The 15647-nt window shown below is 38.5% G+C and overlaps 1 protein-coding gene across 8 annotated transcripts in view; it reads right to left on the bottom strand.

The window, feature by feature from the left end:
- Positions 1–4661: 4661 nt before the first annotated feature.
- HELZ (helicase with zinc finger) overlaps positions 4662–15647 on the bottom strand; it is a 140815-nt gene continuing 129829 nt past the window's right edge. For 5 of the 8 annotated variants that reach the window (XM_033089787.1, XM_033089786.1, XM_033089789.1 and 2 more), the window contains one exon: positions 12055–12389. In XM_033089787.1, coding sequence (XP_032945678.1) covers positions 12055–12389 — 335 coding nt within the window. Of the gene's footprint in view, positions 12390–15647 lie in introns of all 8 variants that reach the window. The other 3 variants (XM_033089784.1, XM_033089792.1, XM_033089791.1) reach the window with 2 other exon arrangements.

Raw genomic sequence — 15647 nt, 5'->3', positions numbered from 1 at the left:
TCTATTCCTACTGATGCTGTAATAAATCATACAAACTTATGGTAGTAGCTAAAAATAACACAAGTTTATTTGCTTACAGTCCTGGGGGCCAGACGTCTGAAATAAGTCTCATGAAGCTAAAAATCAAGGTGTCAGCAGGGATGGTTCCTTCTGGAGGCTTCAGGTGAGAATGCATTCCCTTGCCTTTTCCAGCTTCTGGAAACTGCCCACTTTCCTTGGTGTGCGGCGGCCTCACTCCAATGTCTGCTTCCATCCTCACGTCTCCTACTTCTCTGTGGTCCTCCTGCCTCCCTCTTATAAGGACCTCTGTGTTTACACTGGGGCCATCCAGACAATCCAGGATGATCTCCCCATCTCCAGATCCTTAATTTAATCACATCTGCGAAGTCCCTTTCTCCACGTAAGGTAACAGGCCCCAGGGATTAGGGTATAGACATGCATTCACAGGTTCTGCAGATTCAGATATGGACAACTCGGGCGACCATCATTCTGTCTGCCCCGCTGAGTATCAACACTGCATGTTAGGCATTGAGCTAAACTAGGACATAGCAAGGAATAAGGAATGGTCCTATCCTTAGGAACTTAGAGTTCAACGACGGTTGATTTAAAAATGAAGTCTAAGTGCTATCAGATCAGGGCGGGTTCCTACGTAGGAAACACACAGGGGCATGTGTTTTTAAATGCCCCTGTGTGTTTCCTACATAGGAACCCGCCCTGATCTGAACCTGCTGAAGTCCTATTCTGCTCGGCCATTGCAAGGTGACTTGTTCTCCAGCCCCTCAGTGCAACATTCACGCTTCCCCTCTCCTTGTGTCCTTGACACTGTGCTGCTGTTCCCAGGACTCACCCATTCTGTACAGCTCAGTGGGTCTGCACGCCTTGCTGGATTACAAGCTCTTTGAAGGGAAGGGTTGTGTCTTCAGAATCATCCTGGCAGCTAGAAACTTCTTCTCCCACACCCCAAACCCTATTATTTTTTCTAAACCCTGTGCACAGTGCAGACAGTGCCCTCAGGACGTGCTGATACTTTGAACAAGTATGTGAACTAGACTGCTGTCGAGGTGGAAATGGGCAGGGAGGTGTGCACGCAAAGACGCTACAAAGAGGAAGAATCAGAAAGTGCAGTAAGAAAGCCAGGAGAAGCAAGAGAGGAGCTTCAAAGAGCTTCTCTGGGATCTGGCTCCCTGGCGCAGGTGTCTGCGGCCCGAGTGGCTTGTCCCTCTGCCTGGCCTGAGTCCCATTAATGAGACTGAGCCAGCTGTACTCCCTACAGCAGAGCACACGGTTGCCTGTCTCCCAGATGAGATGATTTTCTGAGCCAAAGCACATCAGCTGACAGCCTTTAAGAAAAGACAGGTTTCCGGAAGTGCTTTTCTACAACCACCCTTAATTACACTAGATCAAAAATTTTATTTTGAAACAGTTTATCTTCCACCCTGTTGGCAGAACCAGCCCACTCGGAATTATTTCAGTCCTACAAGGCCTAGAGGGTCCCCTTGAGGAGGAGATTTGATTCATGAGATAAAGCCTCTTCATTTACTCGCCTTCTATTCCGTTACCCATCTTCCATTAATTTCCTGTGAGTTACTTTTGTCCCAGGGTATGCAACTTACTTTAAGCCTGGTCGTGAAACTGAGGATTGAATCCACAAAACTCTCTCTTAGACGAGTCCCTGCCTAGAGTACCCACTTCTGTTTAGTTTTGTAAAACTGCGTACATGTCTGCATTCCTCACAGATGAAAGACCTAAGCAGCAGGCAGCTTTGAAGACCAGGCACAATGACAAGCCACCCACTCTTGTGACTTCAGGCCCTTCCCTTTCAGCTCCCTGTGTCTTTAGTATATGAAGACTAATTAGAACATTTCCGAGTTTCCTTTGCAAGGTCTCCTACATGTTCAAGCGGTCTGCTCACCCTGAGAGGGCTTGTCATCAGATTACGTTGCTATTCAACTATTGAGCCAACAACATCAAGCCACATTCTCCTCTGGTTTCCTTTGCTGGGTTGCCCAGAGCAGGAGCCTACCGGCCAGCCAGCCACGCCCACTTTCTGAGTCCTTTGCTGGCGCATCCCATCCTCTAACCAGGGCCACTTTCTTCTCAGGGATTATCAGGACAGTTTCCCCAAAACAATGGTTCAAATCAGTTTGCAGAGCCTCAGTTATAATGAGCTGGGAGTGGGATAATACTCTAGTTTTTGCAAGCTGCAGTTTCTATTCAATTTAATTACCTCCCTCTGCGGATTTAAAATCAACCAGAGTTTCAAACAAAGGGAGATTTCATCACTTTCCCAGAACGCTGTATGGTAGGCATATGCCTACAGACCAGGATATGCTAAAGTAGGCAACATCCATCAAAACTGACATATCCATGGTGACGCTGTCAAACTGAGAGTTCTAACAGTGATACCTGGTAAGACACAAACTACTCATGAATGCTAATGCTTTGTCACTGCTCGGAGTGCCATGCGGAGTGGGTGGGGACGTCATTGCACAGGACAGCTCACTCCTCCTTCACCCCAGCTCATCAGTCCTGCCGATCTGGCCTCCCTGCACTGGCAAAGGATGTCAGTGGGGAGGAGAGAGTGTCTTTAAGTTCTTCTCTCAGTCGCACCCTGGGATCCAGTTCAACAAGTGTTCCAGGGCACGCTATGTAAAAGGCAGAGGGCCCGGTGCTGTAGGTTTAGAGGTCTGAGGACATGACCCCTGCCTCCCAAAAGCTCACAAGCTCCTAATTACAATACAAAAACGGTGAGAACAGAGGTATACGGCTTAATCACAGGCAGAGGAAAAGGGAGCAGAGGAGGTGGAATTTAGAGTGTTGAATAAGAAGAAGAGCTCCCCAAAGTAGACTGGGGGTTGGGGGCATCAGTGCTCAAGCGCACACTCCAAAGTGGAGGCAGGGAAGAGAAGGAATAGCGAGTGGTCTTAGTCTGCCGTGTGCAGTGCTCAGGAACGAGACTTGGGGGCACCTCCAAAGTCCAGCTAAACCAGGGGTGTCCAAACTTTTTTCGTTTTTCACCAAGGGCCATATGCGGTAAAATCCACAAACAGCCGGGCCGCTGACTCGAGGTGAAGTACGTATTGCCTCACCTGGTTTATTTAAGTAAACTAAATATATTTTTGGAATTTGCTGCGGGCCAATTAAAAATGGATTGCGGGCTGCAGTTTGGACACCCCTGAGCTGAGATGTAGGATGTGATGGGAACTCCCTGAGGGCTTCTCACAAAAGAGTGGCACGATCTGTTTCAGACGTAACTGGAGAACCGGAACTGAGGTGATTCAGCTCCTCACAGGGGGCTTCACATCTGAAGCCAAGGATTTCCAGCCCTTAGGTGCGTCAGGACAATACTATGTAAGTGAAGCAGCAGAGTCAATTTCAGACCAAGGCCTCTTCAGCTGCTTAGGACCAAACATGGGGGTACCTGGATGTTCTAGTTCAAGCAAGTGAAGTGCAAACCGTTCTCCATCCCAGCCCTCCCTCCACTGAGCCGACTTCTCCTCTTCAGGCTTGACCTGCACTCCATACAGAACGTTCTCACCGTGCCATTCTGATGAAATGACACCATCCCATTAACTTCCTCATTAATATCATTCGCAGAAAGATGCTTCAAAGAGCACCGATACGGCACAGGAACCTGAGAGTCTTAAGACCTGAGAGTCTTCATTGCATTTTCTCACTGAGGGTGGTGCCTTGGCTTACTTCATTCAGAGCAGATGGCTGCTCAAGGAGCCCTCCACATCCATTTGATTTACATGTGAAGTGTTTTCTCTTTCCAAATTCCAGAGATGATTTATGTCGCATCCTATCAATTCAACTCAAAGAAAGCAAGATGCCTAGCTTAAAAACTGACTCACTGCAATGAGTAAGAATTCTAAATTGTCCTTAGGAAAGCCTGACTGTCCTATCTACTTACATTTACAAACTTTGAACACTTGAATATTCAAGTTAGATTTATGGGGCCACACTAATAGGATGTTAAAAATAAAATAGCCAGGGCACACAAAATCATTTTGTGACCTGTTAGTGCTTCTTAAAATTGCATCATGGTGGAAGCAAAGAATTATTTCCCCAACAAAAACAAGATCCTGACGCAGGGCAATTTTCTCCACAGCCAGCATTTCAGAGTTTGGTGAGGTGTAGGGGGGAGAGAGTTGAATTCATGCTTGTCACATACCACTATCAAGTAGATTATTATATCCACATAATATATTGATGTAAACTACGTTTACAAGTTCTGAAATCAATTCTGGGCTGCATAAGCCCAGCATTAACAAGTGACGTGTTAAGAGTAATTCATGACAATTTAAAAAAAAATTTTAAGATCTGTGTTGAATGACAGTTTGAGAAGGGCTCAGTTTCTCACGGACTACAGATGATTTTACACTTTCAGGTAACACTTTAAGCTTAGGCTTTGCAACTGCAGATGTTCGGAGAGTTAAGTAAAGTCGCAAATTTCTGGAAATTTGCGTCATGATTTTTGAGTCACGATTTTACAAATTATCATTGAGTTCTGCTACGAGAGCTAGTTTTACCGATTAGGATTATGAATAAAATCAAAGTGCTGTGCTTAACTTCTGTCAGGCCTTTGACCTTCAAATGAAGCAGAGAATTGGGGTTCACACGTAATAAACAAATCTCCAAATTATTAAAAAGGCATTTTATTATAAATACATTTTAGTTGTAGCAGTAAAATACATTTTGTGTTACCATGAATCTTTTAAAACAAAAGAACTTCACTGAGACAATGATCACAATGTAGGAACTGTAGACCCCCAAATTGAAGAAAACTTGTTCTAAGAAACCAAAGTGGCTAAAGCAATTCCAGAACTAAGTTAAAAAAGAAAATGATAAAAAAAAAAAAAACCTAGAGAGTGGCTTTGGGTTATTTTACTCTTTAGGTACTAGAACCTCTCACCTGAGGTATCATTAACTTCAAAGAAAAAAATTTTTGTTATAATTTTGCCATAAATTATGATAATTAGATTGGCTGCACGGCTGGTACTTCTAAGAGATGGAAACTGACCATCTCAGGTTTACGTAGCCTCCCTTTGGAAGACTTGCCAAAATAAGACCGAGTATGAATTCGCTAAGTAATGGATCATATGAAGTTAGCTGAACAAGTTTAGATAAGAACTGTTTTTGAAGCATTAAAAAAAAAAAAAGCTGTTACTAATAACAGGACCGTTTAATAAAATGCAAAACAAAACCCATTACCTTTATAATTTAGAGGAGAGGTATTTCAATCACCATATTTACCTAGGATACAACTACTACATATAACCAGTACCTTCATGGGTTTCCAAGAATCAGGTCAGATGACTGGCACAGAAAGCGGATACAGTACAATGTCATATACATGGATTTATAGGAAGAAGACATGGTCTGGATACATGAAAATCCAGGACCCTTCCTCTGTATGGGAGGGGGGATGACATTCTCAGGTGTGACTGACACGCTAGGACTTCACCCTGGACAAAGGAGTCCTCTGATCTACTGAAAGATAGAGAGAGGTCTTGGCATACAAGGCAGCGTGCAAAGCAAATGTAAATAAACCAAAGCTCCCTATGAGCTGGAATTGGATAGAGTAACCTGTGCGAATGTAGGCAATCCCCATTGAAGCTCATCCAGCCTTTCTAGTGGGAAGTACTGTGTTAAGAATTCCAAAGCTGTGCCTTCTATGGAGCTTATCATGGGGACTTCACATCTAAGTTATCCTACAGTTACCTTAGAAGTATTTTGTCTCTTTCTAGTATCTCAGTAAATTCAAAGCCAAACTAAAAACCAGAGGCAGAGCCCAATACCCCTCAACCTACAGTCCAGGGGGGGACACAAACAACAAGGACAATAACACACACATTTTAAAACATCCAAAGACCTGTCAGGTTTATTATAGACAGTTTCCTTCTCAAAAATAACTTGCTCATACGTGCGCACCTATGGTTTAGGAATAACTCATGCTGTGTAGCCCGTAGCTTCCCCTAGACTGTTTTGCAAACATATATAGATTTTTTTTAAGGTAGCAAAGTAATCAGAGACAATTATCAATTTTCTGCCATACACAACACTTCAGCCTCCCCAACACCTGCTGACATGGCAGAGAATCCAAAATAATTCTGTTAACCTGAGAAACACATAATTTGAAAAGAAATCCTTTGCCCTCACTTCCCCTATCCAAAAAAAGAACCCATAAAAACTACAAATACATTATTTGGGGACGATCCATTGTTTTCAATGCTCCATGTCACTGCCATCCTAAGGCAGCACCTTCTCTACTTAGTGCCTCGATCAACGCGAAGTGCATCCTCGTGACATTCTGAGGGCACCCGTCCTTCCACAATTCTCGTCTCCATGTGTACAGATTATCAAGACGGACTCTAAGCACACCAAACATACGCACAGCTTCCAGACCAAAGCCCAGGCTGCAATGTACACAAATCCGAAGTCACCCCAGAAATGAAAGAGCTCCTGCACCCTCATGTGGAGGGGTACCACAGACCTTAAAGGAGGCGGGCAATGGGAGCGGAGTGGCAGCCAATCAGCAGGGCTCGTCACTCCACAGAGCTTTCTCCATGACTGTTGCACGCATGGCATCAGAATTATAAAAATGTCTCAAGAGCATGGGTTTTTATACCGAGTAAATAAATGCTTGGTTGAAAAGAACTTCAGTCTCTCTAGACCAGTGGTTCTCGAAATGTGGTCCCTGGACCAGCGGCATCAGCATCACCTGGGGACATGTTGGAAATGCAAATGACCGGGCTCCAGCCTGGAACCAGAAACTCTGGGGATGGGGTCCAGCAGTCTGTATTCCAGTAAGACTTCCAGGTACTTCTGATGCTTGCCTAACCTTGAGACCACTGCTCTATCCTGCTCAAAGTTCTCAAATCTGAAAAACAGGACAGACCTGTGAATAGACACTACTGTGTGACTTCTACTGTGTTGAAACCTATGTAATTTGCCATCCCTTCCCCTTAACTTTCTCAAACATAACAAAAAAAAGTATTAATGAAAAAATTTATTTCTAAAAATCAAACATTTTTTAAAGTAATACTGATTTCCCCTCCTACACATAGTTCTAAGGCAGGCAGTCACACATGCTAGAATGCAAAATAAAATACAGGAGACCTCATAGAGGAGGTGCAGAAACAGCTAAAAAGACTCCCCAAGAACATAATGAAAGTTCCATAATATTGTTTAATGAACTCATAGAATTATATAAAACTTACTATGCTTTATGCTTAATATTTGTATCAAAATAAAATCTCTCTGTTGAACAAATTGCAAATAAAGTCTGGTCTAATACTCTGATTACTGAAACTATAATATATGAATGTCTCTAGGTTTTCTTAACACTCCAGTTTTAGAAGCTTTAGACTACTTTTCAAACTGGGTTTAGGATTTAACCACAGTCCACATTACTAAATCTAGATTCTTCTATTAGGTACCTCCCTTCAAAAAAACATTTAGAAACTCCTGTGACTGTTTCCTTAAAGTTTATTCCAAAGTAGATGTTTTCAATCATTTCAAAAATTTTAAACGTTACATTAAAAATTTGCTTTTAAACTGTGTAATCTGATCGTCTAAATAACAATGCCATTTGCTGAATGTTTTATAAGAATGTTAAACGTTAGTAAAAGTCACTTCTTGTAACAATGGTCTTAAAGTTGCTAATTAAACATGTATGAAAGTAGTTAAGTGTGAATTTAGCAGCTTTATAGTAAAATCTCAGCAAGTAAATATCCAACCTCAAGTAGACAGAAAATGTGAGAAGCCTGATATAATGAGCTGCTTAAAGACTAACAGGCCACTTACTCTGTCACGTGATGGACATCACTAAAGTGGTCTTTTGAACAAGAAATGTTCGGACTATAATATTACCCATTATTTCTAATTGTTAGGTAGTTTGAGGATCAGATAACAAAAAGGGGAGAGAAAAATCAGATCCATTAAAACATTTACGAGCGATTTAGGAAGACGCATAGGATGGTGGTAGAAATGAAGGGTTTTCATATGCTAAAGGAATGGTTAGCAAGAAATAATGTCTGGTAAATCATAAAAGACAAATTACTACCTTTCTGGAGCGGGAAGAAAAACAAATGGTAGCCTAACTAACATTTTAAGGCGGCAATTTGTATCTTTCAATACATTTAAAGTTTCAGTCTTGTATTTTTTTGATAGACTTTTTCTGGGATTCCCTTTTTAAAAACAACTCCAATATGAAACAATGCTAAGTATAACAGGTGTCTCTTTTTTAACGACTTTTCCAGTAAATCTTATTTTCTCAATAATAGTTGAAATCTAAAATTCATCTTGAAATTGTTTTTCACAACCTGGCTTTTAGGCAAGGTGGCTCTCTCTAGACAAGGTACCTAGAGATACATTCTTATATGTTTATAGCTTTGCTCTTGAGATGTATATTCATGGAAAATATTAAATGTGTAAAATCAACTACACGAGACCAAGATAGTACTATCTATTAATTACTTCAAAGTTAGAAAATTAAGTGAGCTTTCTCAGCAATTTCAATGCTTCCATAAACAAGGAAACTGTTTTTACAAATAGGTCTTGGAGATTGCGGTGTTTAATTAGCTAATGCTTATTCAGTGGGAATTCTGCTTATTTTACTTATTCTGCAATTCTGTGAACCGAAAAGACCAATTGATGTATATACCAAACCTGAACTTATTCTAGAATCTCTGTTGGAAAAAAACCCACAAAGCAGTTTGTTATTTCATATATACAAAATGACCTAGATAGAAAGCATGTCTGAGGAAAGGAAAATTAAGGTCATGTTAGTTTAAATGGTCAATAATTAACTACTGACTAATCAAAAACAAAGTTCTGCTATAACAAGTTGACAAGGCATATGCCAAAATGGCAACTAAAACCCCTTTTAAAAACACACCAGAAATGATCCATGTTACACTGAATGAGGCTGTTCAAATCTTAACAAAAAATTCATTTTTCGATCAGGAAAAATATGTTAGCACGAATACTCTACCTTGCATTCTATCACCCAAAAGAATTTCTTTAAGGTCAAAAAAGAAAATCACTAAAAGAAATTAAAAAGTGAAATGACTGAAAAACCGTTCTGGCAAAAAAAAAAAAAAAAAAAAAAAAGGAAACCAGAGTGACACAAAGAACAAAGAAGTAGAAAGACATCATGTGAATGATTAACCTCACTTAGAATAAATCTGTTCTAGAAGAAAAGGAAATTGGTAAGACTTGGTATCATACAATAGCTAACACCAAGTTTTCTTTAAAAAAAAAAAAGAAAAAAGTTCCATCTGAACTCTAAGGTTGAACCTAGTGTAGAAGTTGTTTTATAAGTCTGATTTGTGGGTACTCGCGAATACTACCCAAATAATACCGAAACAGCATGAACTGTACTCAGAAGCCATACCTCATTTCAATGGAAACTTACAATGATTTTTGCAGTAAGACTTGCTCAAAACTGGTTAAGATATTATGCATAAATGACAGATTTAAAGCACGGTTGGAAAGATGGCATTAAGTATTGCTGAGAAAGAGTAAGCTTGCTAGCAGTGGAAATACGCAATCAAAGCAGAATCTAAAAGAGTATCAGATGGAAACATTCGAATCCCTGACTGGCTGTAGAAGCAATAAGGAAATGAACACTCAGACACTTACAGCAGAGCAGGAGACTAATACGTAGCTATTACTTTTAGTTTGTTTAGAAATAACTGCTTAGAACAGCGATATCACAACAGCTTCCTTATCCAAAGCTTCCATCACTTATGTATCTATATAAGGTGGTGGGGTGTGCACAGGACCTCTTTAAGTATAAATATAAATAATTTAAAAACTGATACTTTTTAAAGATTCAAGTATGGAAAACAGAAAATTAGGCAATTACTTCATGACAAGGGGTTAACCCTGACATGACAGTTCTATCTTCATATTATCAACATGCTTTTGAACATATATCTGGCTTGTGTTATACAGTCCTGTATATTTGTGGGGGGTGGGGGAGAATCACCATTGACAAGAAAATTATTTTTCATAGACATCCTCACATAGGGGAGATCTAGTTTTCATTTGGGCTATGTCTTGAGTTTTGTCAGAGAATTGGAAATACACAGCTATATGGCAAAATTCTTCTTTTCTTGTGACTAAAGTGTGTTGCGTAAAATCTGACATAGCTAGCTAACTGGAGAGCTGACATCATACAGAGAAAACGTGGTGCGGTAACTTGCTGGCTCCGTTTTCTAACTGTGATTTATACTAACCATTAGCACGTCTGCAGTCTACAGGTCTACACCTGCCACCTGCCACAGAGACCCGCAGCCTGACACATGAAGCCACATACAAATGAACTGTGCTCTGAGCAGAGACAGAACTCAAACGAGGCACTCTTCATTTGTCCTGCAGCTTGGTAACCTTTAACTAAAGGCACTCTCTTCTACGTTATCTGAGGATTACAGGGGTTGTGGCTGGCCAATAGCAACTAAACTCCAGTCATAGAAGAGATGTAAGTAGTTTTTCTTTACCCCTGCCACTTTTCCACCCCGTTTTAAAAGCTTACTGCAAACAGGCTGTACGCGTTTGAAGAGGATGGCCTTTCAAAAGTCATCCTCCAAAACACTGTTTTTGAATGGGTCATCAGGACCCATTGGTTCACTCGCCATGTTTCCCAACCTCATCTTATTTTAAAAAAAAAAGTTATATTGTAGTTTCAAGATATTTCTGAAGTATAAAAGCAGTACGACTAGATCAGGAAAACAATAAGGACATGCATCGCTTCAAAAGTGTTACAAGACCACAAGTTTTAAGAGGGTAAACGTTTTCCTTTGGATGTTACCAAAGTTCATTCAAAACAATTTTTAGACCGTAGAATATTTAAGATAGCTATTTAAAGTTTATATTTTTGTACAAGTTCAGTGGGGTTATTTTCAAAGAATCAAAAGACATGAAAAACAAGGGTAGTTTTTTGCCCCAGATTTTGATGAATTTTGATACATCTTTGACAAACATTGTATTTCTTCTTTAATGGTGTTCCTCAAACAAAACAGTTAGCAAAACATTTGAATTGCCATGTATAATGTCACATTGTAATGTAAACATCAAATAAGGTACCCAAATTTTTACTGGAGGGGGGAAAATAAAACCTTAAAGCGGCACAATTCTTGATACCACTGGAGTGGGGAGAGCCAGATTACAAACATTTACACATGCATAGTGAGGGAAAAAAGGATTTTACTAAATTCACGCATTTTTAAAATAGTTATTAAGTCTACTAAGCACCAACAATCCTAAAAATTTTTCAGCTTCATGATTTGTTTAAAAAAAAACCACACTATCAAATTAACATTAAAAACAAGCTTGAAGTGTAGCTTGTCCAAAAATAACTAAGTATGCCAATGTTTTTTCACTATATAAAAAACAATGGCATACAAAATACACCTGCAAAGAATGCCTTTAACTCTATCCTACAGTGGATGGAGATTACAACAGCACATCAAACAGTCTAAAACTATAAAAGTTTTAGAATGCAGCATCTTGTCACAAAAAAAAAAAAAGCTGATAAAACTTAAAGTATTTAGAAGATGCTGCCCCTTTATTTTAAAAAATTTTAAATGAATTTAAGCAAAAATAACATACATTTGTACATCAACTGGCCATTTCTGGTACAGAAACCCAGCATATGGTAATATTATTGAATAAATGTAAATGCTACTTACAACTTTTTTTCTTTTTAAATACATTTTAGACAAACTTTTTTTCTTTTTTTTATAGTTGCACAATTAACCTCTTAGCTGCTAGCTTGATGCAAACATATGTAACAATACACAAATTTAAAAATATTTTTTATTCTACATAAAAGCTGTCAAAATTCCGACTCACGTCAAAAATGCAAAATAATGGAATATACTTTTAAAAAATTAGTTGCAAGTCTAGCAGCAAAGCCATTAAGTGAGAACATACTTAATATTAAAACAAAGGGAACTGTGCATCTATAGATGAGGTCCAACTATCTTAATTCTATTGATACAAACAGAAATTAAAACATTCTCCCTTGAGGAAAAAAAAAACTGATTATTTAAAATAGGAGTAAAAGCCATTGCTGCCCGAGGAGCTCCCCAGGCTAAGTTCCTGGAACAGGGACAGAGGGTCGCTGCTCTTCTTGGCTTGCTCGGGTGGGGGCCGGGGTTTGGGGGGCGCCCGCAGAGCGCTGGCGTAGGACATGGCGGGCTTGCTGCCCCCACAGCTCTGCGGGCTGCTGCTGGCGGCCGACTCCGCGATCTGCTTGTTGGGCAGGAGGGGGGGGAACTGGCCGAGATGCTGCAGCACCTTATAGTTGAAGGAACTGGACACCTCAAGGTTTTCGGACTTCAGTTGATCCTCAGAGGGTTTCACGGTCTTGGGTGGAGCTACAAGCAGAAAATACAGCACGGAGTTAAAGACAGGCCCACTAATACTTGTGCATCTCCTCAACCCTGTGTCACAGCTGGTTCTCATCTCCGGGAACTCAGTGACAGTAGGGCCACAAGGGCAGACGACTTTTGCCACACAATGGTAAAGTCACAACACATCTAACCATACTTCTCTGTCTTTATTAACACTCAGAAAATAATTCACTATGTGAACTGGAATAGCTAACAGAAAAAATAAAGGTCAAGTCTGAAGGTTTGCTTCAAAAAACTAATTTGTACAATTGTAGACTTTCATATTTATTGTATTAACTGCTCATAGTTTGAACATGGGAAACATGTTCTTTCTTAAATAAAAAGTCGTATTCGCAGACTAATGGTCAAAATAGCTTTTATTATTAACCTAAGTAATAGTAGTACTGGATTCCACTTCTTAAAAATGCTACCTTTCCTTGTAATGTATATTATAAATAAACATGGAATAAGGTGGAGGAAAAACAGCTCTAAACTTTGCCTCACAATTCCTATAATCTGCCTGACTTTCAAGGTCCTTTGAAATTTGACTCTACTCTTTCTAACTAATTTTAACGCCCACTAAATCATAACTTGTTTTCAAATTCTAAAAATTTAACTAATGTTATATTGGATTGTAATCATAATACATATTTATTGAGGATAACTTGAAAATTACAAAAAAAAAAAAAAACAAAGAAGAAAATAAGTCATTCATATTCCAAAATATCAGAAATAAGCCTTAATTTGTATATTTTTTTCCTTAGGGCATTATATAATGCAGGTATTTCATAACTTATTTAAGTAAACTCTTGTTTTTAGAAATTTGAATTATAGCCAATTTTTCACTTTTATACACTGTGATAAAGGTTATCAGAGATACATATTTTTAAATATTCATGACTATTTCCTTAAGATAAATCCCTAGAAATATAATGGCTGGGTCATATGGCATGTACAAAATAAAAGCTTTTGATAACTATGGCCTAACTTCCCTGCAGGAAGATACTGCCAACTTATACTCAACCAACTATGCTGACCCATTTCCTGACTCGATCACAATACTGGTGTTATCATTTTTTTTAACCTTAGCCTATGACATCCATAATCTTGTTGTGGCTCTAATTTGCATATCTTTGATTACTGGTGGACATTTATGGACATTTTCCCCTATGTTTATTACCTATTTGTAGATTGGGAGGTTCAGGTAAAAATATTTCATTCTTTAGTCCTAGTATTTCATTGACTTGATATGCTAACTTCATGGTACTCTTTTAAAACTTTAAAAATTCATAAAATTGTTCAAAAATTTTTAAACCACTTAATGTCCTTCTAGAACATTCATCTCTTTTCTGTCTCAATGTTACCAATTTTGTGAATGAAATAATTGCTTTCAAGAGCATTAGTTTAACAAACAGTTCAGTATAAAAGTGGCCAGTACTAACACAATACATAAAATAAACATCTTATTGGCTGTTCAAGAACTCACTTTTTTAATTTACTTTACTAAGATTATTATTTAACCATGTTCTCATTTTCATGACACTATCATCAATTTAAAATGTTTTCATTTAAATAATACAAAACAATATTTTAGAGGCAGTTTAACCTAATGCCTATTTTCCTAACTGTGAATCAAAACCTCTATTAATTTATCTATATACTGCAGATAAGAGAAACTATTCTTTTTTAAAACTCTGAATTTTACTAATCTGACAACCAATGATCTTTTTCAAAATACATATCTCTATCGAGCCTTACATTTTCATCCATTATCAGACATTTGTTTTAAAAGCAAATGTCTGATAAGGCATGTCTTATCACCAAAATAAGTGAATATATATTATTCACATCCGGGTTAGTGAGGCGAACCCCAGCTGCACCACCCTGGAACCACCACACTTAAGGCCTTGCGGTGCGGCTGTGTCACCCCTCAACTGCAGAGGACCTATTTTCATTATCTCCTTACTCAGCAGGCACTGATAAGAGCCTGAAGCGTGATCAGTGACAAAATGGGAAATCCAAAGTGCAAAAAGGTCAAAGACATGGTCTCCGCTCTCAGGCTTAACAACAGTGGAGAAAATCTTTTCCTTTTGATTCACCACTGACAATTGCTATGTTCCTCTAAAAATACACACACACACACACACACACACACACACACACACACACACAGACTGATACACAAGAAGTTATGCTTCAGGATATTAGCGATTTTTGAATTAATTTTTAAATACTTAACTGTTACTTCCAACTAAAGAACACTATAATTTATCTCTTAGCAATGAAGAAATAATTTTATATTTGTGAAAAAGATACCACAAATGACATGCATTTTGGGCATTTGTTCAGGAACTTTCTACCTTATTGATTCAGGTCAGATTTTTATTGATTTTGGCCAAAAGCTACCCTAAAATTTAGGTGGCAAAAAGAAGAGAAATGATGTCATCTTTAAAATAAATTATAATAAAACAACGAAAAAGTAAATTTTCATCACTGATTTGTAATTTAGATGTTTCTCAGGAAATTCAAACATGAGAATATAAGTGTATTTATGTTAGACTTTTAAAATGACAGAGCAACTCCAGATAAAATACAGCAGCTAATACATGGCAGGTACTAAAGAATGTTTCAAGATTACAATGACAATGTCTCTTGCCAGGAAACAAAACCAAAATCTTTTTAATGCGTTTTATCCTACCATATTTACTGTTCTAAACATGTGCTTGTATGTCACATGCTCTAAAATGAGTCAGTTACAGAAACAATGGATTCACATTCTACAGGTGAGCAAAATTAATTTCAAATACAAAGGGTACTACCAGGGCAGAAATTCACCAAAGGTCACAGACTTTTCACAAAGATCAATGTCTACAGCCTACAAAGAGAAGGCTATAGATTAGAGAACTCAAATAGTACCATTCATTTCTTTACATTCAAAATACATACATAAAAAAAGAGTGGACAAAGGAAAGATAAAAGTGCATTCATGTTCAAGGTTAAAGAGGAAGACTTTAAACATCCCCCCATACAAGTTTAGAGCCTTGTCCATTCCAAGGCCTTGCCATGCTTGCTTTTTTTTTTTTTTTTTTAACACTTTAGCCTTGGATTTCTCAATTCATTAGAACACAGGGAATAAACAAGGGATATCTAAATCTCGAAATGTTAGACTTGACTGGTTTCTCTCATGGTCAAACTCTACTGTATAGCAAACAGTCAACAACTTTATTGACAATAAATCTTTGA

This window comes from Rhinolophus ferrumequinum, chromosome 21 (assembly GCF_004115265.2).
Source record: "Rhinolophus ferrumequinum isolate MPI-CBG mRhiFer1 chromosome 21, mRhiFer1_v1.p, whole genome shotgun sequence".
Classification (NCBI taxonomy): domain Eukaryota; kingdom Metazoa; phylum Chordata; class Mammalia; order Chiroptera; family Rhinolophidae; genus Rhinolophus; species Rhinolophus ferrumequinum.
The sequence above is the reverse complement of the archived record's forward strand: the minus strand, read 5'-3'. Positions and strand labels throughout refer to the sequence as shown.